General features: G+C 47.3%; 4 protein-coding genes across 4 annotated transcripts; 2 read left to right on the forward strand and 2 right to left on the reverse strand.

Moving 5' to 3' along the window:
* Window positions 1–793: 793 nt before the first annotated feature.
* On the reverse strand, window positions 794–4,813 carry LOC139199579 (uncharacterized). Its single transcript, XM_070828629.1, has 6 exons — window positions 4,694–4,813; window positions 2,799–2,839; window positions 2,617–2,686; window positions 2,270–2,335; window positions 1,087–2,111; window positions 794–982 (listed from the first exon to the last, which is right to left on the reverse strand). Exons 1-6 carry the CDS (start codon window positions 4,737–4,739, stop codon window positions 914–916), a joined length of 1,317 nt encoding a protein of 438 aa, XP_070684730.1. The 5' UTR covers window positions 4,740–4,813; the 3' UTR covers window positions 794–913.
* Window positions 4,814–5,293: 480 nt separating this feature from the next.
* On the reverse strand, window positions 5,294–13,029 carry sars2 (seryl-tRNA synthetase 2, mitochondrial). Its single transcript, XM_070828693.1, has 16 exons — window positions 12,754–13,029; window positions 11,281–11,376; window positions 11,051–11,080; window positions 10,779–10,919; window positions 10,568–10,622; window positions 10,397–10,460; window positions 10,035–10,140; window positions 9,827–9,874; window positions 9,551–9,659; window positions 8,716–8,761; window positions 8,545–8,632; window positions 8,154–8,266; window positions 7,928–8,021; window positions 7,318–7,410; window positions 7,147–7,212; window positions 5,294–5,684 (listed from the first exon to the last, which is right to left on the reverse strand). The coding sequence occupies exons 1-16, from the start codon at window positions 13,027–13,029 to the stop codon at window positions 5,544–5,546; spliced, it is 1,566 nt and encodes a 521-aa protein (XP_070684794.1). The 3' UTR covers window positions 5,294–5,543.
* Window positions 13,030–13,520: 491 nt separating this feature from the next.
* LOC139199624 (kelch-like protein 12) lies at window positions 13,521–17,149 on the forward strand. The gene is made up of 5 exons (XM_070828692.1): window positions 13,521–13,995; window positions 14,406–14,559; window positions 14,730–14,808; window positions 15,167–15,394; window positions 15,551–17,149. Exons 2-5 carry the CDS (start codon window positions 14,406–14,408, stop codon window positions 17,046–17,048), a joined length of 1,959 nt encoding a protein of 652 aa, XP_070684793.1. The 5' UTR covers window positions 13,521–13,995; the 3' UTR covers window positions 17,049–17,149.
* A 3,173-nt stretch (window positions 17,150–20,322) lies between these two features.
* On the forward strand, window positions 20,323–26,343 carry slc5a2 (solute carrier family 5 member 2). Its single transcript, XM_070828691.1, has 15 exons — window positions 20,323–20,409; window positions 20,536–20,607; window positions 21,132–21,236; window positions 21,336–21,395; window positions 21,480–21,584; window positions 21,716–21,821; window positions 22,411–22,491; window positions 23,136–23,365; window positions 23,997–24,132; window positions 24,249–24,356; window positions 24,516–24,666; window positions 24,906–25,074; window positions 25,158–25,373; window positions 25,540–25,675; window positions 25,759–26,343. The coding sequence occupies exons 1-15, from the start codon at window positions 20,323–20,325 to the stop codon at window positions 25,971–25,973; spliced, it is 1,977 nt and encodes a 658-aa protein (XP_070684792.1). The 3' UTR covers window positions 25,974–26,343.
* The last annotated feature ends 191 nt before the right edge of the window (window positions 26,344–26,534 follow it).

Consider the following 26,534-nt stretch of genomic DNA (forward strand, 5'->3'; position numbering starts at 1 on the left):
CTGAGAACCTGAAGTGACACTTTTAGACCTTGTAAGCTCTAAGTACATCACGTCCTGCCACTACATCCTAACCACCCTCAAGACAAACTTGAGCATCTGACACACGTGTCTGGCGTGCAGAATATCAACGCTAGTTCGACATCCTCTGTAGTTTTGTTAGTGTCACCCCGGTTCGTCACAAACAGTCTGGTTTTAACAGTGCGTGAGCCAAATGAAACGCAGTCCTTGTTTCTACTTTATCATCAAAGAAACGAAGAGGAAATAATGACTTGCTCCTGTGTAGAGATATCAGTAATACGTGTCGTTAAGAACAGCAGGAACAGCTTACACAGTTATCAGTTATTGCACAAAATATATATTGAAATACACATATTACTTATAGTAGGGAATCCCACCAAGAACACACCATCGAGGATGATACCATCAGAGAAAAGAATTCAGGACTCAGATTTCAAAGGTGGTGGTGTTTGTGTGGTTGGCAATCTGCATTCAAAAATAACATGTGAATGAAAGTGCTGAAAGCTTTGCACCCGTGGTGGTTCGCAAAAATGAGGTGAAATCACCTTACAAACAGCATTTACAGGTACTGAGACAGGGACACGGGTGGACGTAAGGGTCTCTCAAATTCTCTGGAAAAAATGCCTCTCCTTTTCCTCAACGCTCATTTGCATGGGTGTCAAGGAAGCAGTGACGGCCCTTTCCAGGAAATCCAACAGCAGAAAGGAAACAACGGTATGTGGAGTTGGTACCAATTTCCATTTACACGTTCACGTCTGAAGACATGTCTCTGAACGCTGTGGGGATCTCAAGGCTGTTAAATGGAAAATGTGTGAGCTGAATGTGTGACTATGAGTGCAACAAAGGGTTTTGTCAGTCTGCTCTGTGTGTGTGTGTGTGTGTGTGTGTGTGTGTCTTATCCTCTGCGAAGCTCCCTCAGCTCTGCAGCCACTTTGCGCAGCTCTGCTTCGATCTCCAGCAGCTCCTGTGGACAGAAAACCAGATAAGACTCGACACGGGCACAGGCCGCAGGCTTTCGATCACATGACCAACACCACAGTAGCAATACTACAGTCTTTTATTGCTTACCTCCCCTTCATCCTCTTCGGCGCCCCCCTGCTCATCATCTTCCTCCTCCGGACCCTCGTCGTCCTCTCTCACGTATTCATCCTCATCTTCCTCATCCTGGTCCCCATCCTGGTCCTCTTCCTGGTCCCCATCCTGGTCCTCTTCCTCGTCCTTGTACCTCTCCCGCTCAAACTGCTGCGTGGCCTCATCGCTGGCCTTCTCCATCACTCTCTTCTGCTGTGGTTCCTTCACATCCACCGTCTCTGCCTCGTCCTCTTTCTTCCTGACTTTGTTCTCTGTGTTCTCCTGCTCTTCGTCACTCTCCTTCCTCTCGATCTTCTCCTCTGCTGTCCCGTCATCCTCGCCATCCTCTTTCTTTCCACCCGGCATTTCCTCCTCCTCCTCCTCCTCCTGCACCCGTTTCATCTTCCTGACCAGCTCCTCCAGCTCCTCCTGCTTCTCCTTCCTCACCCTCTCCTGCTCTGGCTTGTTCTTGCTGTCCTGCTCTTTGAACAGCTCCTTCAACTCCTTCTCCACCTTCTCCTTCTCCACCATCAGCTCCACCTCGTTCTTCCTCCTCTCATCCATCCTCTGCTTCTCCAAGTCCTCTGCTGTTTCTCCCCCCTTCTCTTTGTCCTCCTTCTCCTTCTTTTCCTCCAACTCTTCCTTCTGCTCCGTCGCAGAGCCTTTGTGGAGCTCCCTCTCCTTCACCGCCTCGTAGCGCTTCTTCTTCAGCTCTTTCAGCAGTTCTTTGAGCTCTTCATCATTCCTCTCCTCCTTCCCTTTCTTGGTGATCTCCTCAGCTAGCAGCTCCTCCAGCTCCTTGGCTCTCTCCTCTTCAGTGTCCCTCCCTATGTCCTCAATCCGTGGCTCCTCCATTATCTTCTCCCTGGTGATATTTTCCTCAGCCTCGTCCTCTTTCTCTTCCTCTGTCTCTTTTCCAAGCTCGGTCAGTTCCTCCTCATCCCCCTGCTGGAGGTCGCTCTCGTCGTCAGCCAGGTTGTACTCATATCGGTCCCTCTCATCCTCCCGATCCCTTTCTTTCTCTGCAACAATCAGACTGCAATAGTCAGAGCCACGTGGTGTTAAAATGCATGAGCACATGTGTGTGACTGGGGGTGAAAAGATCACTTGTCTTACAAAGTTCAGAGAAAAACAAACAAAACACCAAATCAGACTTTGTAGTCAGTGTGACTCTGCGTACCGTCACCAGCCAGCTTCTGCAGCTCCCTGAGCAGACCCTGATGTCTTTGCACTTCATCAAGTTCCTCTGCAAGAATAAGGAGACACAATACGTTAAAGCAACAGCATATCAACAGCAGACTACAGAAAGCTGACAGAGTATCAACAAATGCCTTTATACAACAAGAGGAATGTGTCAAAGCGTCCATCAGTCACTACGGTGCATTTCAGCAAATACGGTAAAAGCATCTTGTGACAGACTCATCTCATATTTTCATGTGATACTAAATTAAAAGTTAATGAAGCGTTTAGATGCAACAGTCCAAAATGTTATAGATATAATGTTAAAATACTAATGAGGAGATTCACCTGCAAGCTGTGGGCCACACTCATGTTGTGACCCGTCTTCATTCAGCGTCTCCTGAATAATACATTCAACCTAAAGGCACAATACAAAACCACACAGTTACAGGTCCAGTAATTAACATGTCTATTGCATACAGTATGTTTTATGCTTAACGATGGAGAACTAGAAAGAGCTTGTTTCTGACCTTTGCATCATTCAGGGGTGAGGATACTGGCCGGCTTCCCACTGAGAGACGAGAAGTGAGGGAGAATGGGAACACAGATCAATACATTTAGCATTTCTGCAGCAGCACAAAGTGGCCCACACTGTGACAGAGCAGCTCAGATGAACTAGTCTGTTTACTCGGGGATGGTTGGTCCTGCGTGGGCTGGGTGGAGCTGGTCCCTCATTAGGGTAAGCACAGTTACCTCGGTAAAGAAGCTTAACCCCCCTCTCCCTCTCCCTCAGGATGCAGATATTCCCAAAAGGCTTTAGCTCACAGCTAGTTTCTCACCAGGGCTAAATCAGTCACCAATCCCCGCCCGCCTGCCTGCCAGTAATTCATTAAAGGCACACTAAGCAGTGCCATCAGAGCCTTTTCTCACGGAGATACACTAAACCTCACAAGGACCTAAATGTCAGTCAAGATCACAATCCACGTGACCTTTCCTTTGGTTCCCATGTAAGGGTGCGAGGACTGACAGAGGCACAACGTATGATGCTGGTCAGACACCTCGTCTTCACTCAATCTAAATGTCAGCTCGTGTTGTTTCGGTCAGTTTAGAAAACACAACAGCACAAACTCAGGTTAATATGCTCCTTTCACGCACATGACACATGTAGACACCGTAAGTTTGATCTAAACTCTGTGGTGTGTGTCAGCAGGCAGCCAAATTGGGACAGATCAGGATCAATAGGACTTATTGATACGTTGGCCGCTGATGAACCCCCCTGCAGACATGTGAGCTGCCTACAGTTTGGCCTTGTAGTGCTCAGCATGTCCATGTGATTGTGTTTTCCACCGGCTGTCTAAGCTGGGACACCCCGGCCCCCAAATTAAGGCCTTGATCTGGTTGTATTGGCTTGTCCTGCTGTTCACGGTCAACCAAACTCCATGTTGGAAAAGAGGAAAATAAAAAATCAAAGCCAGCCGTCCAGGTCAATGAGTCGCAGCAGTTTGTTGAAGGAGGAAAGGATTTGACAGATTCAGCTTCAACATGCTGCCTTGACTAAAGACTGGAGCCCCATCTGAGTCAGGAGAGTGTGCACCTGTAGGGCTGAGAGATAATGAGTTTATGATGATATTAGTCCGCCCTGAGCAGCTCTACCGTTCAGTGGACTGACATGTTGTTACCTACAGCTGCTGTGGCATCTTTGTAAAATGTAGAAGCAGCTTCAGCTGTTCTACATGAGGGTGGGATGTGACAGTGGTTGTTTTCACACGAAGTTAAACCCCTAAACAGTTTTGATCTGCTGCTCTATGTAGGTTATCTCCGGTGTAACTGCGTAACCGCGCGCGTAACAGTGCGCGTACCTCCAGTGCAGACTGATATTTACCACGTTCAGAGACGCATGTCTGTATGTATATTTGGAGGGGGGGGGGGGGTCTCCATGTACGGCTGCATACACTTATTTCAACACATTAACGCGCTTTCACAGCAGCTGTCCCCGTGTCGGCACGCGCACCTGTGCGGAGCCTTAATTCGCATTTATTTTACCCACGAGGAGCTGACGGTGTCGGTAACGTTTAACGGTGAAATATTCTCCACCCGACCCCTAACAGACACCAGAAAGGTGGGCACACGACAAGTGATGTAACAGCGCTTCTGTTGAGCCTATTAGTTGAAAGCCCCGAGGCTTCCGCCGTCAGGGTGCCGGTACTGTGCGCCTCCGGTCGGCTCCACGAAGGATCCAGAACACGCTTTCAGTGGGCTCCGGTCCCCCACACGGAGGGTTCAGACGGGAGCGAGGCTGCGGCAGCCAGCTGAGAGCCATCAGCCGCGTGCTTCAGCCCACCGTCATGTCTCCCTGAGCGGACACACTCTCTCTGGAGCCGTGTGAGGAAGGTGACGGCTGTGACGGATGTGAGTGGATGCTTACCTCCGACAGCGGCCCAGAGAAGCACTGCGGTTATCAAAACTCCCATAGGATCCGAGCAGCGACCTTCCTGCAGGAGATAACCTTCAAATAACGGGCTGATCTCCTTCACACACCCGCCGACAGAGCGAGGTGGAGCCTGTGTGTGTGTGTGTGTGTGTGTGTGTGTGTCAGGTGACTGAGACCAGATCACAGTCCAGACCCTGTTCAGGTGCCAGGGATGTGGTCAGCTGGTCTCCCGCTCTGTGCTCTCAGTGTTTGAGGCTCTGCGCATCCCTGCTGGCACATTAATATCCGCGGGGCGAAAGAAGCTGCACAAGAATAAAATGCATCTATATTTATGGTCCGTACACGACCAGAGAGAGCAGAGCACCGTCACAACAGCTCCACTCTGTTTACAAGCTGCTGCCTTATTACTTCATCAGCTGTTGATGCTTTATTACAGCTGGTAATGTAACACGCATTAACAGGCCTGTGCTCCATCTGCAGCCCCCCCCCCCCCCCAGCCCTCTCACTGTCATTCAGTGTACTGATACAAGTATAACATGGTGTTTACCAGTGCTGGGTGTGAGAACACCATGAGACACAGACTAATCCCTTATATCTTTATTGGATTCTCCTCATCATGGACCTCAGCCAGACAACACACATTCACACTTTCATGGCATTTGATAAGACATAAATATGTACAGTTACAGTAAACTGTGAGGTCAACGGCCGACCCATCACCTTAAACACTCAGGTCAAACAGTCAGACATATGAGACATCTATAGTTTCTGTCTGACTGTGTGTGTGTGTGTGTGGGGGGGGGTCTCTGCACGGCAGCCTCACAGCACAACGCTTGTGTTGGTGTCATCTGGTCTTGGGAGCCGGCCTCGGTGGTCGACTGTGCTGGTTTGGTCCGATGTATTTCAGTGGAGAGTACTTTGGCTTTTCAATCACTTCTAGACCCAAGTAGGGCTGCAGGGCTCGGGGGACACTCACCGTTCCTTCCTGGGGAGACAGAGAGAACATCTGTAACACTGTGGATGATTTTAAAACATCTGTAAATAAATACATTGGAAAAAAAGTTCTGAATATACACTGTTGCCCATAAAGCTGGAATAATTGTTCAATACCCCCAATTTAGTTAAAGCCTGAATACACAGTCTGCAAAGGTTGATTGTGGTTTAAGTTTCACTGTGATATGTTTGGAAGAGTTTCATCAATAAAGTTGAGAAGATATAAACTTTATTTATCAAGAATAAATCACATTGTCACAATCATTTCATGAGAAGAGGGAAAAAAACATTTGATTCCAACTTTATGGGCAACAGTGTATATGCCTTTATTTGTTGCATAATAATACATGTGTTTAGAGGAAACTGCAGGTTTAAGTCAATATTATTTTATCCTTTCAAATGAAGCCCTGTAGTTTCTATAACAGTCAAGCGGGGAGCCACTTCAACACTGGGGCATGTAGGGAAATACCCATCTGCCATAGTGGAGGATGGAAAGGGTAGGGTATGTTTAGTTCAGTGTCTGGGCCCCCCTCCAGTTTGTCCCCCTCCACAGATAGTAAAAAATATAGTTCTATACGTGGGTATACATTTTTATATTATCACATTTCATTGTCAATAATAGCTGAACAAATGTCCAAACCCAACACGTGTGTGTCGGTACGTCTTAGTCATCATCTTCTGCTCTTTCTGTGAAAGAGTCTGACTGAAGCAGGGAAGAAAGCTCAGTAGGAAGTGGTTTACAGGTGGCCACACTCGGCCTTCTGTCAGTGACGATGAGGGAACTCTGATCCCAACTGAACTGACGACTGTTTTGAAAAGGCGTGTGCTGCCCCCTGGAGCGTGCCGCCTTCTGGACGCAGAGGTGGTGACACTGATCCTGGACTTGACAAATATGACTGTTACTGAAATCTGGCTTTGTTGTGGTGAAACAGCTCATTCTCGCTGAGATAGACCATGCTTCGCACCCATGAGGTCCAGATGGTGAAGCTGCAGGATCTAACTCTACATCAGAGGAAGGACACTACAGGTAAATTCAGTGCTTTGATATCCGCTTTGGTGTGAGTGTGTATTTTGTAGCAGATTTCACGCACCAGTCTTGTGTGATGATTTTGGTCATCTGGATGCTGTGATGATCGATGGATGAGTATTAATGCCTACACTTGTACATGCTGGTTTTCAGGGAACGTTGTACCATGAACTGTGTGGATTGAGTGTTTTCATGCATGGATCCAGATGGATTTTGTGTTTCATTCACATTGTGACTGGACTTGTTGAGCAACACTGTCCTTATGCTGATTACCGCAACAGTTTGAGCTGAAGTGGCATCTCAGTGTCTGATGATTTTCATCTGTTTTTCATATATAAAATATATACATACATTTTTTTTATATATATAAAATTTTTTTTTTATCTGTCCAGGTTTTCCAGGTTTTGGGAACCTTTGTGCATCTTACTTTGGTTTGGTGAGTCTCCAGGATAGCGATGATGGTTCGGGGGATGGCACATGCTGTAGCATTCACCTAGAGACATAATAAAAACACATACATCACATTACGGAGGTGGTATAGAGCTGTGAGCTAGACCCGCAGGAATGTACGGCAGTGCTGCCTCATCTGCAGTCTTACTGTGTGGGCGTACTGCAGGCTGCCGTCCTCCCTCTCATACAGGATATTCAGGCGTCTGCTTTGGTAGTCGGTACAGTTGGACCCACTGGAAATCTGTAATATATATGTATATGGAGGGAGAGAGAGAGAGAGAGAGGGGGGGGGGGGGGGGGGGGGGAGAGAGAAGAACTGCAGTCAGAATCAGCAGCAAAGTACAGCTAAATGACTCTAATATAGCGACAATAGTCAGGCCTGGTTTTAATCTGTAATCATCTTCACCTCATTAGACCTGTTTCACATTCATGACACCTGCAGTACCATCATCATCTTTTCCACCTTTCCATCGTGTCATTTAGGAAATAGAAGATGCTCAACATTTACCTCCTTATTGTTAGATTAGCTGTGGTCCTGCATGCATGTTACAGATTCTGCTCGCTATTATGAATGTAGGAGATCATGAATGAAATATGGTACTTTTAAAGTGACAGCGTTGGTTTCTGTCCTCTACTTCCCAGCACACTTGCTCGCATTACTTATCGCAGGTTTCAGCTGACCTCCAGCCATTTTCTATCCATCTGACTTACGATGTCAAAATAAGGCAAGTGGAGAGCAGTGCCGTAGTGTGACTGACCTCTCCATAGCTGTCCCTCCCAGGCATCCACGCTTCGATGTCATACTTCCTGTGTGCTGGAGGACCCAGTTCCTGTGTCGGCATGTCCAGAACTCTGAGGGAACACACACACAAACACAACGTGGAGCTAAACATCGAATTTAGATGAATATTCTAAAAACTATGTACAATTGAGTGGATCTATGGGTGTGGGTGTGTGTGTGTGTGTGTGTGTGTGTGTACAAACCTGTAGTGTAGTTCCAGTGCAGAGAAAATCTCTTTCTGCAGAGATACAAACTCCTCCAGCAGCTGAGTGCTCTCTTCTCCCGTCTCATCTGCTGTCACTCCAAACATCTCTACCTGCACACACATAATTTGACAGAAAATGTTGATTTAAAGATTATTCTATAGCTTCCACTGTTAGAACTGTCCGTGTCCATAGCAACGGTCTGCTGTACAGAAATAACAGACCATAGGATGCTGCACTTCAGATTTATTACAGTTTTGTTTGTTTTGAAAACCAGATACTGATTAGTAGACTGACTTGAAGTAACATTCTTATGGTCAGTGTGTTTTCTGAACACATATTCATCCATACAGCTCCTGTGTCTCTAACATAGTGTCACTGTCCGTGTAACCTTGTTGAAGTGATGAACTCTGTAGAGGCCCCACGTCTCGCGGCCCGTGTCGGTCTCGGCTCTGTAGCAGGTGCTGCTGCACACCGACCTGCAGCGGGACACAACAGCACATTACGTCAGCTGTTAGTACTCCACGTAAACGGCATCCGCAGGAGTGAGGGCCGCTCTCACCTGACGGGCAGGTCCTTCCAGCTGACTGCATGATCCATGAAAAAGCCTGGAGAAGAGAGACACACATCACACAAGTGCTTACTGTGAAATGGATGCTTCCAGGGATTACAACCAAACATGACAGCTCATTTTACTGGTAACAAACAGGACTAGGACATGTTGACTGACAGCAGCAAACACCAATAAGTTCAAGTTCAATTAGTCCAACTGTCGAAGTGTGAGGGAGAAGACTAAGTGTCAATCCTCTCTGTCCAGGCTCCAAATTATTCCAAAGTGTCAAACTTTTTCCAAATTCAAAGTCTTTCTCAGAGTCTAAGTTTTCCAAACAGGCACCGGGAGACTTCAGAGTTTAGCACAGTATAGATTTATTGTCGACAACAACAAAGCCCAAGACCTGAACAAGGAGAAAACTTGAACCGTTCTAACTAAACCATGCACAGATTCCATCTTTTATAACCCAAAAATCAGCATCTGCCTGCCCCCTAACATCTGCCCCCAACTAATTAAATGATACCACCTTCTATAAGGAGCTTGTCCCTTTGACCTTATTCTGACCTGATCACTACCTTGTGAGCTTCCACAGATCAGCTGTTAATTTCCACTGATCCTATAGCACCATCTCCCGATACTAGCAGGTTCCAACTCCTCCTTAACGCTACATATTCTATTACCTCAGATATTTAACACTCCTTTCATACTAACCATCACGTATCAGTTCCTACTACATCTTAATCAGCCCTCAATCAATACATTATAGTCACATAATGTGATATCTCAATATTTTATACCACACAACACATTAGGACATCAACATTAGGGAAGGATGAAGTTTCACCTGCTACTCCGACCTCTCCAGTCCCAGCCAGGTTGAGGTCTGGGAAACGGGTCGTGTCCAGTGAATAAACCTGAGAGCGATGTGCGTTTGGCTGCATCCCACAACCCTCCTGGAGGTGGAAGAACCACGGTGGCGATGAGGAGAAGAGGACAGGGACACTGTATGGTGTTTAAAGATGCTTGGTCTTGAAACTGCTACGAGTGTTTTAACTAATCTAGATTAATATCTAACCACAGAAAAGAGTTACAAACAGATGGCACAGAGCTCTGTACTCACAAATACTGCCCCCTTCAGCATGTCAGGCACGACCAAGGGGATGAAGCCCTGCAGGAGTCACAGGGAAAACTCAAGTTTAGAAGTTTGGCTCTCCTACATGTTCACATAATAATATTATTAGTAGTAGTATTATCGTTATTATTATTATTATTATTATACACAGTCACCGTGCAGACTTTACATCTAACAGCTCTAGACACGAGCTTACCCGTCGCTGCAGTGTGTCGAGGGCAAAGTTTTGCAGTGCGGTCTGAAGTCTGGCCCCTGCCCCCCTCAGATAGTACGACCTGTGGCCTGAGACATGAGCTAGATGTCTGAAGGAGAGGACACAGAAACAATGCATAATGATCCCCGTTCACATCGATGAGGGCAGACTTAACAATTAAAATGTCAAATATTATGTATTCCCATATCTGTACGTTCATTTCTGTGCTCTCAACCCTCTGGCCAACTAAACAAAAGGACCAACGTCTTCTTTGCTTCAGTTTTCTTTCAATCGTACGAACAACCAGTTTAACTGAATAGTGCGCACAAGAGGAATATAAGTGGAACCATCAGAGTCCTCCTCACCTCTGCCTGATGAGACCCAACTCCTCCCCGAGCTCCACGTGGCCCCTGGGCCTGAAGTCAAACTCTACAGCAGAGAGAAAAAGATTTTGAGATTTGTATTTTCAAACCCTCACAGAGGTAAAGCCCTTCAGCTTATTATTGATCTGACACAACATAGATCACATCAGTCACCTGCTTTCTGTCCAACCAGCTCCACCACCTTCGCCTGGCTCTCGTCTCCAATGGGCTGAGGAAGGAAAAAATTAGTACCAGACTACATGTACTTTGTAAGTGTGTGTGTGTGTGTGTGTGAGTTATGAGAACAAATTTTGGTCTGCATTGTGGTTTCCACGACCTCAAAGTGTGTGTGTGTGTGTGTGTGTGTGTGTGTGTGTGTCCTCACCACATCAGGGTGAGTAGTGTTGGGCAGTCTGAGTGCTTGTCCATAGTGCTCCTGATCCAGCTCTGCCTCTTTGGGGTACAGGTGCTTCAGTCTGTTGCGGATCTCTCGCCCCCGCTGCAGGGCCTGGGTGTACTCTGGAAGCTGCACAATCAACAACGAAGACTCAGAACAGAAGATCTGCTGCACAGTTGACTCATGCAATGACAGGGGAGTAACAACGCCAAGACTGACTGATCCAACAGATAGATTCAGAGTGTCGGAGCGGAGCTTACATTGGCGAGGGCTTTCTTGTCCGCCTTGGCCTGTCAGAAAAAGAACATTTATGTGACAGTTATGGATGCTGTTTTGTATAATTGCAACTTATGAGTACACAAAAGATCAAATTACAGAAGAAGACAATGGGGAAATGTAAAAATGGGGAATTTGCATCTAAAAGTTCTATTAATTTAACAGAAACAACACATATATCAGAAACCTGGTGGCCGTAATGACCCTTACTGACCACTAGCTCTTTAACTGTGTCCCCTATGAGTCTCTTCTGCTCCTCCAGCCCAGAGATCTCTGTCCTCACGGCCTGCAGCTCCTGCCACACACACACCTACAATGTGGACACACACACAGACACACACACACACACAATAAATGAGATCAATTGAAAAGACAGGAAAATGCTGGTAGACACTGAAAAAGTCAAAACATTTCTCTCTCTATGGCCCTTAAACCTGGAGTGTGGAACTTTTGTCTCCCCCCTCCAGCACTGAGAGTAATTACACCCATGACATGTGCCAATTTGAGAGTTATGCTTATTTAGTCATTCATTTAGAGTTTCATTTTTATCTGGAGCACCAGTTTGTTCTCTTCTAAGGTTTTTCCTTCGCCACTATGGTTGCCTTAAACCTGCATTCCTTCTAATGTCCAGCGACTCCACTGGCTTGGCGACAAGTCTGATTGGATGGAAGTCTATGAGAAAATGAGCCGACTTCTCACTTGATTTATCAGCTCAGTAAACATTTTCCTAATGAGTTTATGGTCTCACTTGCTAGTTTGCAGTCTTCTTCCACACAGCATAGCAGATTTAAAACCTCCAGTACACTGTCAAATAAACAGAGATTAACCATTGTGTGAACTCATTTGCTGGGGGCTTGAATGTAACAGATTTCAGCATTGAAAACATCAGATAACGAAGCTTTAAAATCTCCAAGGGGAATGTAAGAATCTAGTTTGAGGTCAAATTGAAGTTGAAAACCATTTAAAGCAGTTCTGCCATCATCAGTGTGTCCATGAGGTAAAGTGTTACTGTGGCTAGTAGATTTAATAAGAGAGGAGATTCAACAGTACAGTTTCATGAATGAACAACACGAGGTGGCAGTTTCTCCCCGACTGTGACCTTCTGCTACAGAGAACAATAAGGCATGATGCTCAATACACAGGGTTCAACTGCTATTTACAGCATGCAGGTGTGGTGAGAGCTACACACAGATGAGTCCAATTCTTCTTGTGTCAACATATTGGATCAATGGACACTCTTTATTTACTTGAACCAATGTTTGTATGAAAGAATAATGATGTTCATAGTTCTAACTCAAACATGAGTTACCATTATTATGACTATTTTACAACATATTAACAGACTGGGAATGACTTACACATACTGTCTATGTCCCTGTCATTTTGTGTTTGACAATAGTGACCTGCTGGTATATTCTATCATTTCAAATCTCATTTGAAAGAAGATATGCTTTATGTTTTGTACATACTTTGTTACCAAGATGTATGTGTTATGAAATACAGGTGTATTGTAATCCCATGTGGGCATGACACAGAAATAGAAATAAAACTGCACTGTGTTTGTTAGAGACGCCAACCACAGCTCATCAGACTAGTTTTAATAAACATGTTTTGGTGCAGTAATACACGTACAGCCAGCCGTCAGCTCCACAGCAGTATTTCTGACAGAAGATCCAGAAACACTCACAATCTTCCGGACGTCGTCCCCCCGCAGGTCCCCCTTCCTGCTCTCTACGTTGGCCATCACTCGGTCGGTGTCCTCGCACACGGCTCTCATGTCCAGCTCGGGCCTGTCGCTGTAACCTTCACGGACATGCTCGTACAGACTGCTGCGAGCTCCGTGCGCACAGCGGAGCGGGGTGAACACATGTGTCCCCGGCCTGGAACACTGTCGACCTGCCGGCTTTAACAGAGCTAGGACAGCGGCTCCAGCCCTGACCACCATGCCCATGCGGGCCGCCATGTTTGTCCCGTTAACACTGCTGCATTCAGGGGAAATAGGAATAACTATTCTCTGTGGTGGTTCATGGTCAAACATGTGATCAAGCCTTTCTCCACGCGCTTGAATTCATGTTTAAATATTGTCACTTAAACGAAATCACCATCAAATATTACAAAGCACATTTCTTGGTCTTTCTTATCTCCTCCTTTAGCTGCTTGTGGAGCGAGGCAGCGCTAAACAGTCGTATCCGTTGTGAACGCAGCATGAATGCGTAATGAGTGTTTCTGAATTTGACCAAAGATAAAGCGAATATACTTTATTTTAATACTATTCTAAAAACACAGCATTGTCATTCAGAACAGCCGTGGTCAAAGAGGGGGTGGATAAGATTTCTATTTATTTTATTTTTTCCAAAGAAAAAAAAAAGCCTCGGCTCCAAACAATCGTCACGAGCCAAAGGTCAGCCAATCAGATGAGCGGAAGTTTAACGGTAATCCGGTTGAGACGTGACAAGTGCGGCCGACCGGACCTGAACCGAGTTCCGATTTCTTGCCCTGTGGGGTCTAAAACGGCCCTCCTCCCGGTCCCTCCGCCGAGCCGGACGGGTGTCACGATGCCGAAGTGGACCGCAGTGTGTCAGGACGACAGGCCTCTGTCCGCCGGGGGAACCGTGGATGTATAAGGGGGGGAACGGCTCCTTTGTAAGCTAATGTTAGTCTGGTCCGTCCGTTAGTAACGTTAACGTTAACGGGGGTGATGGTGTGCTCGGGGCCAGGAGCCTGACGCGTCCTCCACAGGCCGGGACGAGCCCTTTCAGCCGAGCCCGGAGCACCGCGACACCCAGATGGGACCGAGGGAAGCCTCCCGGAGCCTCTGGTAACAACCGGGGACTCGGATCCTGTTAGCCTGCCCCAGACTGCCGCACCAGTTCCTGCTGAGAGGGAGACCCGACCAGCCTTCACGGTGGAAACGAGAAGAAGAGCAAAGGTGAGCTACCTCAGTCAGATGTCCCCGGAGTTTATCTCAGCCAGACATTTTCCATGAAGGACCCTGCTGGTCCAGTGGAGACACACTGCAGGCACCAGTGTGTCCTCCTCTTCTAATGGAGCTGCAGCATGAACCTCTCAGGCAGAGATGTTCACTGAGTGTTATCTGGGTCACGGCTCTGAAGGCCTCTCTCTGTGGTACAGAGGCCCGTCTGTTACCACCAGGCCCTGCATGCAGCCTCTCCACAGCATTTAAAAACAGCATCTTCTTTTATTTCAGTGTAGAAACACTCATTTCTACATTCATGCTGCATTCAAGGCAGAGAGACACCTCAGTTGTTCTGATCACATGTTATTATAAGTGGTAATAACTAACCTGTGAGTGTCTGTGTACATCTTCCTGGACCTCAGATGAATGCTGTGCGGGGGGGCACAGTCACCTGGCGCCCCCAGCCGTGGCAGGATGGCGATGGAGGGGGAGCGGAGCCTCTCTCAGACAGCGACTCTGAGGAAGAGGACTTCCCTGATGACAGCACCACACCGCTGGGAGACTACATCACACATGGTGAGGATAAGGGGCTGTCGTGGGGACTTGAAAACTTGTAGTTAGAGAGTGACTCATTTAGTTTGACCTGTTTGCCCAAACCCCCTCTGTGCCTGCCCCCCTCTGCCCTGTCTAATGCTTCCCCCACCCCTCCTCTCTGTCCTCGCCCTCCTCTGTCGGCTGTGTTGCAGGACTGAAGCAGCTCCTGGATGCTCAGCAGCTGTGTGATGTTACTCTGCTGGTGGAGGGGAAGAAGTTCATGTGTCACAGGTGGGACTGCTTCATCCTGCAAAGGCATCGTTAGAGACAAAACCCGCCATGAAGCCTTTTTGTTCAGTAATCAACAAGAGCGTCTTGGCCAACCATTTACAAAACTATAACCACCAAATATAACTATGGTTACTTGATAAATTACTTAAATCATCAAGTAAATCTATTTTCTTTCAGTGCATATTCATTTGATAATCATTTCACCACCTATTGTAACGTAGATCTTGCTCTTTGGTGTCAAAGAGTAACTGTACAGACAGACACTAAGCCGTGTAAAATGTAGAAATGTCTTAACCTTCACATAAACGGTTGTCTTCTGTGTTCTTCCGTATCCCCCACCATCCTTCTCTCCCCACAGAGTTCTCCTCGCAGCCGTGAGTCCGTACTTTCGGGCCATGTTCACCAGCCCTCTGGTGGAATCCCGCCTCACAGAGATTCGACTAGAGGAAGTGACGCCGTCTGTCATGGAGACCGTCATCCAGTTTGTGTACACCGGCGAGGCGGGTCTCTCTCTGGACACTGCTGAGGATCTGTTTGTGGCTGCCAACCGGCTTCAGGTCATGCCCCTTCAAGACCTGTGCTCCAGGTAATCTGCTGCTTGAAAGTGACGCATGATCGAGTTTACAGCTTTATTCATTAGAGGGCCGTCACTTTAATGTTGAGTTAACAAACCTGATCTGAAACCTCTCTTCTCCCCCTCTGTCTCTTCTCTCACAATTTCTCTCCACCCTTATGTGTCCAGGTTTCTCTTTGAGCACCTCTCGGTGGATAACTGCTTGGGGATGTACTCTCTGGCTCGCTCTCACCATGACCAGCTGCTGCTGCGTGCCTCACTGCGGCTGGTAGCCCAGCACTTCCCCCGGGTGGCCCGGCAGAAGGACTTCCTCTTGCTGGACCACGGCACCTTAGGCAGCCTGCTGAGCTCCGATCGTCTCGGGGTGGACTCGGAAGCTGAGGTGTACGACGCAGCTCGCCGCTGGGCAGAGCACCAGCCCTTAGATCGCTACGCCCACATGCCGGCGTTGCTTCACCACCTGCGGCCGGGCCTGTTGTCCCAGGAAGAGAGCCGGAGACTGAGCCAGGAGTTGGGGCCTGCTGCAGCTGGTGAGGGCCTCGGGGGACCTCTGAGACCACGGGAGGGCATGTTTGAGAAAAAGATCGTCTGCGTGGACCTGACGCCTCGGGAAGATGAGAATTTAGCTGCAAGAGACTACACGGTGGACTGCTTTGATCCTCGGACAGGGAAGTGGGAGAAGTTAGCGGCGCTGGGTTCACTGGTGAGTCCCGGCTGTACGGCCTTAGGTGACCGGCTGTTTGTAGCGGGGGGGATCCTGCGGACAGGCTCTGTGTCTGCAGCCGTGCATGAATACGATGCAGTGTTGGACCGCTGGATAGAGCGGCCTTCAATGGTTCAGCCCCGGGCCATGCTAGGCCTGCTGGGCTGTGGAGAGTCACTGTATGCCTTGGGAGGTAGTAACCGCTCAGCTCTGCTGGACTCCAGTGAGACCCTGGAGCTGACTACACTTCAGTGGGCCCCGGGGCCTCGGTTACCGCTTCCTTTACGCGCCTTTGCCTGCGCCGCATTACGTGGACGGCTGTACCTTCTGGGTGGAACCACACTTGAACAGAACCGGGCTGTGGTCCACTCGGGGGTGCTTATTTATCACACCCTAACTGACTGTTGGACACGAGTGGCTCTGGACTCTGGCGCCACCTGCCTCGCCGGAGGAGTAGCAGTACGAGGAGGGGTCTGCGCCATTGGGGGATACATGAGGGATACCACCAAGTTCCTGGACGGAAACTACACCAATCTGGAGACTTTGGACGCCACTGGGCGTGTGCTGTTTTTCAGAGAGGGCAGGGGGTCCGGCATAGAGAGGGAGGTGACTGGGGGTGGGGTGATGGTCAGTGCGGAGCAGCGGGGGGGTGCCGGTGGTGGAAGCGACCGAGCCCCGAGCCCTGTGGTATTTCCCGGGCTGCCGCGGCGGATTGCAGCTGGGGGTGTGGCCAGGTGGAAACGCAGGATTTATGTGCTGGGTGGGGAGAATGGCTCCCGGTTCTATGACAGCGTGTACTGCTGGAAGCCCGGCTGGCGCAGCTGGGTCCAGAGACGGGAGAAACTCCCCGGAGACACTGGAGGCGTGAGTCAGTTTGGGTGTACCACTTTAAAGTTCCCTAAGAAACACATTCTGTCCAGACTGAGACTAGCCAAAGAAAACTGCAAGAAGGCTGCTGACTAGTTAGCTGGGACCAATATGGCGTGTACGCCCATAACGGACTGGACACTGACAGATCCTATGATGTGTCTTAAGGATAGTCACATGTGCAGGCAGAGAGCAAGTGGAGCCAGAAACAGGTTAAAAGTCAGACAACATGCACTTGAATGTAACCTGATTTTGTCCAAACATTTTAGTCCTTTGAGAGAGAAAAGAGCCTTTTTCGATGTTCTCCTAAGGGGTAACACTATCTTCAGCTTTTTGCTGGTGTAATAACTTTTGAAACCATTTCAATGCTGTGAATTGTCAGCAGCGTTTAGTTTAGACACAAGGGTACCGGCACATATCTGACCATGTTATGCTCCACTGTCTTATAATGAAACTGCAGTTAAGGGCTATACAGATGCACCTGAAACACTTGCATTTAGACATTTTAGTGGTTTTAGTGTGAGGAGTGAAGAGGTGAATGTCCTCATGTCTTTGACTTGAAGCCCTGTACTGATCCCTCATCAGTCAGATGTTCAGAAAACCTCAATGTGTTTTGCAGATCAGAGGCTCGTTTGTTCAGGTTCATCGTTCACAGCAGGAGGACAGTCTGACCCACCTTTCCCACCACACTGCCCAGTGACCGCTCCTCTCGAAACTAAATCCCCGTACACCGGTCTTACTTGGCAGGCAGGCTGATCCCTCTAACTGATCCTGAATATGACAGCCCCACGTGTTAAAACACTCACCAGATAGTGTCTTTGTACTGGATGGAAACGGAGCATACATTCTTAAATGCTCTTGTAAGGGTCCAGCGACAAAGAAGTGGAGCATAGCAGCGGGAGAAATGTGCAGACAGGGCTGGAGAATATGGAACAATTAAAGATGATAGTCAGAACAGCATCTTCCATATAGATATATGGCAGTGTGTGTTTTCAGTGTAGCAAGTCCATTGTCACAGGGGTTTAGTCAGCAGATGTTGATGACACTGTCCTTGTCAGCCAGCATGCGTACGGTACCCCTGTGTCCGGACCACCGCTCCGTGCAGCACCCCTCTCCTCCCAAACCTTCCCACCAGGTGAGCGCTTGTCTTTCCTTGAGTCGGCAGCACTTAGTTCCAGTTGCTCCGGCCACAGGACTGGTGAATGTGTTTGGCACGGAGGTTATGACTTATCTGAACACAGCAGCATTGCACCTAATTTATTGAAATGTATTTGAAAGGTTTTTGTTGTTGACATGGTAATGTTCGCTCCGACTGCAGCGCCTGGCCTTCCTCTTCTGGAGGACGGAGCACCCGGTTTATCAAGTAACTTGATTCTTACATTGTGATTCAATGAAAAGTTTGCCCAGAAGCATGTCGTTTTGCTGTGAGCCAGTTCTTCTTTTCCTTTGGTTTACTCTTTATTTATTCAAATTGATCAAATCCAGACATTTCAGCCATCGTGCGTCAGATGAACTCGGGGTATATTAGAAATGTATTCAGCTCTCCTACCATCACTGAGTCTGGTGTTAACAAATTGGATATTTGGGAATTTTTGCCATCATGGAGGCACTCTAGTCCATGAAACTGAAGACGTGATGTCGGATGAAGTGAAAAGCACTGAAAGGTAGTCTAGTCTAGTCTCAAAACTCAGCAGGGAATTATTACTCAGAAGTCAGGATAGTTTTTAAGCACACCTTTTAGACGGGTGAACAACACGGATACAGTTCAGACACTGTAAATACATGATCAGCCTAAACTAGGATGGAGACAGGATGCGCTTCTGTAATGACAAAACTGGATTTTTTTTTCAGCTCTCACTTCTGAAATAAGAGAGTGTGACTCTGTAGAGGACCCTGCACCTGCAAAGTGGGTATGTCTAAGTTTCCTGAAGCTCATGTATCTCCCCCTAAAATAACTCTCAGATTTGGTCAGGTTTGTTTCATAACTCAGCTTTCCACTGTTTTTCCACTAATTTATGCCAAACCAGCCGAGCCACAGGAGCAAAAGTACACGTAATAATTTTCAGTCAAACCAGCCTCTCAAAGTGTTGGAGTGACTCAGCCCCCCTAAGGAACAACACAGTGGAACTTCCCTGATTTCCCAGCGTCAGTATCGGCAGCAGATGTTTAACACCACAGTCGAGTCATTTCCCAGTGATGCACACATCATTTTACAGCTCAATTATATCATCATCATCATCATCATCATCGTCCCCAGCCTTCATATTAAGTCTTTTTTAATGCATAACAATCATACAGTACATACCTTTAGTCACCAACATGTCAGGAATACACAAAATAAATCAATATTTTTTTTAAATATCCTCCAGGATGTATTTGGTTAGCAGACAATAAAACTGGCAATAGGACATAATTAGTCCTGGGGAGTGAGAGTAACGGTAGTATAATATAATAGGACACTACATTACAGCAGTGGACAGGTGAGATGTTTGACATCTGCTAATGTAAGTGTTGAGTATGAGTACTGAGAGGATGCTGAACTTTCTTTTAGTAATATGTTCACTAGTCAGGCCACAACACACAGCTTTTCATTCTTGTCGTCTTATGTGACGTTATCTGTTCGGCTAACAGATGTGAGCTTCACTTTGTGTTTGTACAAAAGCTCAAATACTGAGTTTTATAATAATAATAATGATGAATTTTCACCAGGAATTGTCAGATGAGCCCATTTTCTCCCCCCCCTCCCCCCGTGTGCTTACGGTGTGACGTGTGAAAAGTGATTGTGTGCGCATGCTTGTTTTTGAAATGTGCTCAACACGAGCCCTTTGCACACACCCACCCACCCCCACCCCCCGCTCCCCCCACAATGTGTGTCCACTCAGAGAAGTGAAGCTGCCCTCATTTGTACAATCTAATGAAGTTTGTGACCCAAAAGGCAGATGGATGTTTTGATGAAAGTAGTGCTCTCAAATGATTAAAAGGCTATTTGCTTACATGATTTTTTACTGGTGACTTTTTTTACATAAACTTCTGATCTTGTGCTTTGGCTCTTTGACATGTTTAATGTCTACATGTAAACTGTTGTAAAACCGTATGACCGAAAGCCTGGTTTTCACGGGGTGGTGTTAATAATTCCTCTAATGAATAAACTGCTGAATGTGCCCATTGTCACAACTGGCCAAAGTTCTCCCTTCACAGTGACCACCTCATACCTGTGCTTCGGCCTGCACACACAGTCTTCTTCTAGACATCTGGTCATACTGATATTGGCCTGCTGCGTTTATGCAGATGAAGGAGAATTTTTTAGGCTTTAATAGAGACAAAGCTGCAGGTAAATCTTCGTAAAGTGTCCTCAGGTATAAGCGGAGCGATGGAGAATTCCCCATCACTCAGCAACCCAGCAGACATCGCCATCATCAGTGGATATTTCATCCTGGTTATTGGCGTCGGCATCTGGGTGAGTGCACCTGAGTTACACCTGAGAGTAATTCTAAGGAGATTATGATGACTGGATTAAACGTGTGAAGGAGGAGACGCACTGTTGCTTTGTGAGAATAACAGAATTGTCTTGTCCGGCTTTTAGTCCATGTTTCGGACCAATCGTGGGACAGTTGGAGGATATTTCCTGGCAGGCCGCACCATGACCTGGTGGCCGGTGAGTTCACCACAGAGCTAGGCTGAGAAATGTATAGCCTGATATTATCTTATTGTTATCAAACTCTTCTGTATGTTGGCCTATAATAATACGTTTCAGCACAGAAGTGCCAAAGAAAAGACACTAAATTAATATGTATATAAAACTTTTCTTAACAATGTTACAAACTACATTGTGATAGTTTGTCCACCAGAGGGCGCTGACAAGTTTACACTGTAAAATGTCCAGCTTATATCTTTACAAAACTCTTTTAGTGAAGACTTATCAAAAATGTGTGTTTAAAACGTTTTAACTCTTAAATCTGTAGCATTTTCAGCATCAGTGTCCATCAGCTGGAACTTTCAGGCAGCAGAAAACAACACAAATGTGCAGTTCTTCCTAAAAACGGTTGTAAAACATTCTGTTGGCTCTGCATGCCTCACTTTGCACTCATGCCTCTGTTTGGCCTCTCTGGCTGTAGTCCTCACACTGGATGCTGTTCTCCTCTCAGGCTTTTTTTTTTTCTATGCTCTTTTTATATCCAGGTTGGTGCATCTCTGTTTGCCTCCAACATCGGCAGTGGTCACTTTGTGGGCCTGGCCGGCACTGGGGCGGCTAGTGGCATTGCTGTGGGAGGGTTTGAGTGGAATGTGAGTCACGTTGTATAATCACAGCCCGTACGTCTCTGCGGTTCAGTCGATGGTGCATGAGTGTCATTCATTAGTCGTGTACTGTGTGTGACGCGTCAGGCCCTGTTCATCGTGCTGCTGCTGGGCTGGTTGTTTGTGCCCGTCTACCTCACGGCTGGGGTAAGGCTGTGTCATCATGTGTTAACTCACTCACTGATGTCGTGACCTGTGCTGACGTACGCTGTGTGTGCTGCGCGGTGTCAGGTGATCACCATGCCCCAGTACCTGAAGAAGAGGTTTGGAGGGACCAGGATCAGCCTCTACCTCTCTGTTATCTCTCTGTTCCTCTACATTTTCACCAAGATCTCAGTGAGTCCACCTGTGTACACAGTACATATACTACATACAGTATATGCTGTAAGATGAGATATTCCTTTATTAGTCTCACAACAGGTGAATTCACACACAGTATGTGCCCCCCCCCCCCTCCTTCCCTGCAGGTGGACATGTTTTCAGGAGCTGTGTTCATCCAGCAGGCTTTAGGGTGGAACATCTACGTGGCCGTCATCAGCCTGCTGTTAATAACAGCTGTGTACACTGTTACAGGTGTGTGTGTACTAAACCTGGTCCTTAAAGTTATCTTAGATTTTCTTAAAGGGGAATTCCACCAATTTTACACTAGGATCAGCTTACTTGCCAGGATGGTGACACCCCTCGTTCCAAGTACACTGACTTTTTTTCAGCCTGTGGGACAGTAGGACAGTTGAATAATGCCTTCTGTGAGTGTGGAGGGCACAAAACAAAACACTGATGATGTGATGACAGCAGGGTTATCTTGACTTGGAAGTGGAAACCACAAATGTACAGAGACACAAAGCCTGTGTTACAAACTGAGGGTGTAGAGGTTGGAAGATGTAGGTCTTTAGTGGGCAGACAGGGTTTTATGAAGAGATGCTATTTGTTGCACTGTGGGAAATGTAGGATTGTGGTGTTTTAGAAGCTTGACCCATATTATAAGCTAAAAATAAGGACATCTCAGCCGCTATTGCTTCAAGTTTCACCAAAGTTTTAAACCTCTCTAGCAAGTCTCCCAACTTTATGGAAGTGCAGTATGCAATTGCTGAACTATCCCTTTAAATGTCAAGATTTCTGGTAATGTTTGTGTTTGAAGGTGTGTGAATCTGTGTTTCTCCAGGAGGCCTGGCGGCTCTGATGTACACTGACACAGTTCAGACCTTCGTCATCATTGCCGGGGCCTTCGTCCTTACTGGCTTCTGTGAGTACAAATAGTACAGCATCATATTTAATCCTCTAATAAATCATCTCTTCTTTCACACAACACACAGTTCATGTTTTTGGCTCCTGTTAGCGTCCCCAACTCCCCCCATTAGCTTCACAGCAGGGGAGAGATTAACTAGGGTCAGTAATCATTCATCTCACTGCAGCAGTGTACAGCATGCTGACGCTGCAGAGCCACAAAACTCTGCACCTTCCTCAGAGACAACAACAGCCGCCCCACACACCCTCACTGATCTCATCGATCAGGTCTGTATGAATATATATGAAAGGATATATCAGTCTAATCCTGGTGGAGATCACTAATGAAGTCGAAGGAGGAGGCAGATGAGAGAGAAGTGGGTAGAAACCGGCGGAGGAGGGGAAACAACCATCTCTTTTTACGAACTGGTGATGCGTGGGGCAGATAGTGCTGACTCAGCAGCTGACTCATATCTTCAGTTAGGACAGCATCAGACAACAGGAGAGGCCCGGACTATTGAGCTGAGCGGGAAAGAACAAACGCAGTGTGCTCACAGTCTCATTTATTTGTTTTACACATTAACATAAATCTAACCAGGGTCCAGCAGAAGATATTCTCCTTTAAATGTCACAAAGCTCACCCTTTCTCCTTTCGACATCCAGCCTTTGTTGAAGTAGGCGGCTACGGTGCTCTGCTGGCCAAATACAGTTCTGCTACACCAAGTCAGTTCTCCTCCATGGATCCCCAGCGCTACAACATCTCCCCCCACTGCTACAGCCCCAGACAGGACGCCTTCAGCCTGCTGAGGGACCCCACCACAGGGGACCTGCCCTGGCCTGGAGTGGTGTTTGGGATTGCTATAGTGGGAGGATGGTACTGGTGCACAGACCAGGTGACTGTCCCACTCAGTCCAAAGTAACACAGAGAGCTGGTGTTTGTGCTCACACACACACACACACACACACACACACCAACCAGCTTCCGGCCAAACACAGTGATTATATATGAGGCCAAAGCTCAGTTAGGACCAGACCTTTTTACCATATTACCACACCATATATATCTAATATGTCATAGAAGTGTGTATCTTCTGGGAAAATAAGAAACATTAGTATGTTTGGTTTGTAGATACCACGTGTCCCTACACTCTTTAGATTGTCCAATTCTAGCATTTACATGTTTTTTGAGATTTTATGTAAAGTTGGTGACAAGGATTAGTAATCAGACTAAAAAGGGTTCACATGAAGATTTTAAAATGTAAATACCTGTTTCACAATTTGAAACAATTTCTGTAGATTCTTCCTGACTCCCTAAAGCTACTGCAAGACACTTGGCTGTAATCTAAAGAAACACTAGTGCATCACTGAAGTAAGCCTGATCAACTAATCCAGCTCGTCCCCATTCTACCTTCTGGAGCTCAATCACAAACCTCCACTAGATGTTCCCTGCCCTGCTCTCTAGAAATATTTCCGACACGATGAGTGCAAACACAGACGGATCTGTCCTGTCTGGTACCTCTCCAGGTGATAGTCCAGCGGTGCCTCGCAGCCCGTAGTCTGACCCACGTGAAGGCCGGCTGCATCATGTGTGGCTACCTCAAACTGCTGCCCATGTTCCTCATGGTGTTCCCTGGCATGATCAGCAGGGTCCTCTACCCAGGTCTGTGGGAAAACGTCACCGGGTACAGTATCATAGGATGTACTTTTATAAAGAAACTGTACATGGAAGAACTCCGTATCTTTACAGTGCACATGTGTGCGTCTGTCCACCTGCAGATGAGGTTGGCTGTGTTGTTCCTGAGGTGTGTAAGAGGGTGTGTGGGACTGAGGTGGGCTGCTCCAACATTGCTTATCCTAAACTGGTGGTGTCGATCATGCCCAATGGTGAGTAAACACTACACCCACCACCTTAAACGGGAAGAGGAGGAGACGACGTGCTACCTTACACTCCTCGTCCTCCCTCCACTCACCACATTAGTTTCTCTCTGTCTTTCCTCTTCCTCCACCCTCCTTCCCTCCTGCCGCCTGTCTGTCTCTCTGCAGGTTTGCGAGGTCTGATGCTGGCTGTGATGTTGGCTGCTCTCATGTCCTCTTTGGCCTCCATCTTTAACAGCAGCAGCACCCTGTTCACCTTGGACATCTGGACTCGCATCAGACCGCAGGCCACCGAGCGCGAGCTCCTTATTGTCGGCAGGTAAATGGACGGCGTTACAGTAAAGAAATGTTACCTTAAACTTCTAGGCTTTCAAACCATTTAGATTTCTCCAACTGTAGTTTACAAACCATGTTCTTCAACTGGACATTAGATATGCATGTAAAAGAGGTTGAGCATTCGGGTCTGTGGTGTAAGAATGTGTGATACTGTGGACTCGTGATAGGTTTGGATGCATCACCAGCCTCCCTCATCTTTCCTCCTCTCCCTCTCCTCTTTAGAGTCTGGGTTCTGTTCATCGTAGCCATCAGTATCTGCTGGATCCCAGTTGTCCAGGCAGCTCAGAGCGGTCAGCTGTTCGATTACATCCAGTCAGTCTCAAGCTATCTGGCTCCGCCAATCGCCTCGGTCTTCCTCCTGGCTGTGTTTGTAAAGAGGGTCAATGAGACGGTGAGATGACAGACGCACAGGAATCACATCCAACCATTCTGTTACTGTTGAGAAAACACCTGGTGAAATCACACGTCCTCCAGGGTGCGTTCTGGGGCCTGATAGGTGGCCTGGTGATGGGTCTGTGTCGGATGTTGCCCGAGTTCTGGTTCGGTACTGGCAGCTGTATTTTCCCCTCTAACTGCCCGTTCTTGGTGTGTGGGATCCATTACCTCCACTTCGCGATTATACTCTTCTTCTGTACATCGTTGCTGGTGTTGGTGGTCAGCTACTGCACCCAGCCCATAGAGGATCAGCACGTAAGTAAGCTCGTACTTACAATGATTCACTGAGACCTAAGACCACATAGGTGTGTGTAACAGTCATATATTTCACTACTGTTATATTAAGTTCTTTAAGACAAAACTGTGTTCATTTGGAACCTGATTTGTGTTTAAAAGATAAATGCTCTACTTTTCATTTCAGCTCCATCGCCTGGTGTTCAGCCTGCGTCACTCCAAGGAGGAGAGGAAGGATTTGGACTGGGAGCAGCAGGAGGAGAGAGAGAGAAGAGCCCGGAGGGCTGCAGAGGACAGGCTGAGGGAGAATAACACTGATGCAGGTGAGCAAGACACAAAGTCACAAAGGCAAACTGAATGAACATAACGCTCACAGACAGTCCCGACTCCTCCCTCTTCCCTGTAGCGGCTGAAGACGACGAGAAGTCTGGCATCTGTCACCTGGTTGGTCGGTTGTGGGGCGGGAGTGGTGGCAGCTCACAGACCCGCGACGACGACATGCCAGTGGAACCACAGAGGCTGCCCGACATCAGCGAGGACCCAGTGTGGAAGTCCACCGTGGACACTAATGCTCTCATCATGATGGCTGTAGCAGTGTTGATGTGGGGTTACTATGCCTAACGCTCTCTCACTCTAGTCAGACGTGGATGTTATTAGGTGCCACTTCATTGGGATGATGCACTGAGTCAATCGCCAAAGCACTCAGTGTTGCCACCTGTTGGCCATTACATGTCACTACAGTGCCAATCTCAGATGTTTTCACAGTTCCAAGCAGTCGGTCATGCTACCACACTACCTACAGTCTCACTGCTCTGGAGAGCACAGAAGGATGGGATCCTTCAGTGTGTTTCAAAGAGCACGTGTAATGCAATTTAAAATGAGTTATGTCGTAGAGTGCTGTATTACTGTATACTGTTACATGATGATTCAATCACAAGTCAATCTGCGTCCGCTTCTGGCACTGAAATAAAAGGTGAGAGCAAAAAGAATATAATTTGGAAGCTAAAGCCTCAAGTAGCCTTGAGATTTATTTTCAGAGTTTTCTGACTTGTTCAACTTACAGTAAGTGTCCCATACAACTGAAAGCTGGAGGTCACACTAAGTTCAGCTCTGATAACGTGTGATAGGCACTGTTACTGTAAAAGGACAAATGACTTAATCAATCACTGTTATGTGAACAGC

This window comes from Pempheris klunzingeri, chromosome 4 (assembly GCF_042242105.1).
Source record: "Pempheris klunzingeri isolate RE-2024b chromosome 4, fPemKlu1.hap1, whole genome shotgun sequence".
Classification (NCBI taxonomy): Eukaryota; Metazoa; Chordata; class Actinopteri; order Acropomatiformes; family Pempheridae; genus Pempheris; species Pempheris klunzingeri.

Coding starts and splice junctions, on each gene's coding strand:
- LOC139199579 (XM_070828629.1), bottom strand. CDS start 4,739: ATGGGAGTTTTGATAACCGCAGTGCTTCTCTGGGCCGCTGTCGGAG. Junction 2,840..4,693: donor TCTCTGGGCCGCTGTCGGAG/GTAAGCATCCAC, acceptor CTCGTCTCTCAG/TGGGAAGCCGGCCAGTATCC. Junction 2,336..2,616: donor GTGTGGCCCACAGCTTGCAG/GTGAATCTCCTC, acceptor TTATTCTTGCAG/AGGAACTTGATGAAGTGCAA.
- sars2 (XM_070828693.1), bottom strand. CDS start 13,029: ATGGCGGCCCGCATGGGCATGGTGGTCAGGGCTGGAGCCGCTGTCCTA. Junction 9,875..10,034: donor TCGACACACTGCAGCGACGG/GTAAGCTCGTGT, acceptor TGACTCCTGCAG/GGCTTCATCCCCTTGGTCGT. Junction 8,267..8,544: donor GAGTTCATCACTTCAACAAG/GTTACACGGACA, acceptor ATGTGTGTGCAG/GTAGAGATGTTTGGAGTGAC.
- LOC139199624 (XM_070828692.1), top strand. CDS start 14,406: ATGAATGCTGTGCGGGGGGGCACAGTCACCTGGCGCCCCCAGCCGTGG. Junction 14,560..14,729: donor GGGAGACTACATCACACATG/GTGAGGATAAGG, acceptor GCTGTGTTGCAG/GACTGAAGCAGCTCCTGGAT. Junction 14,809..15,166: donor AAGAAGTTCATGTGTCACAG/GTGGGACTGCTT, acceptor CTCTCCCCACAG/AGTTCTCCTCGCAGCCGTGA.
- slc5a2 (XM_070828691.1), top strand. CDS start 20,323: ATGGAGAATTCCCCATCACTCAGCAACCCAGCAGACATCGCCATCATC. Junction 20,608..21,131: donor GCACCATGACCTGGTGGCCG/GTGAGTTCACCA, acceptor TTTTATATCCAG/GTTGGTGCATCTCTGTTTGC. Junction 21,396..21,479: donor CCGTCTACCTCACGGCTGGG/GTAAGGCTGTGT, acceptor GCGCGGTGTCAG/GTGATCACCATGCCCCAGTA.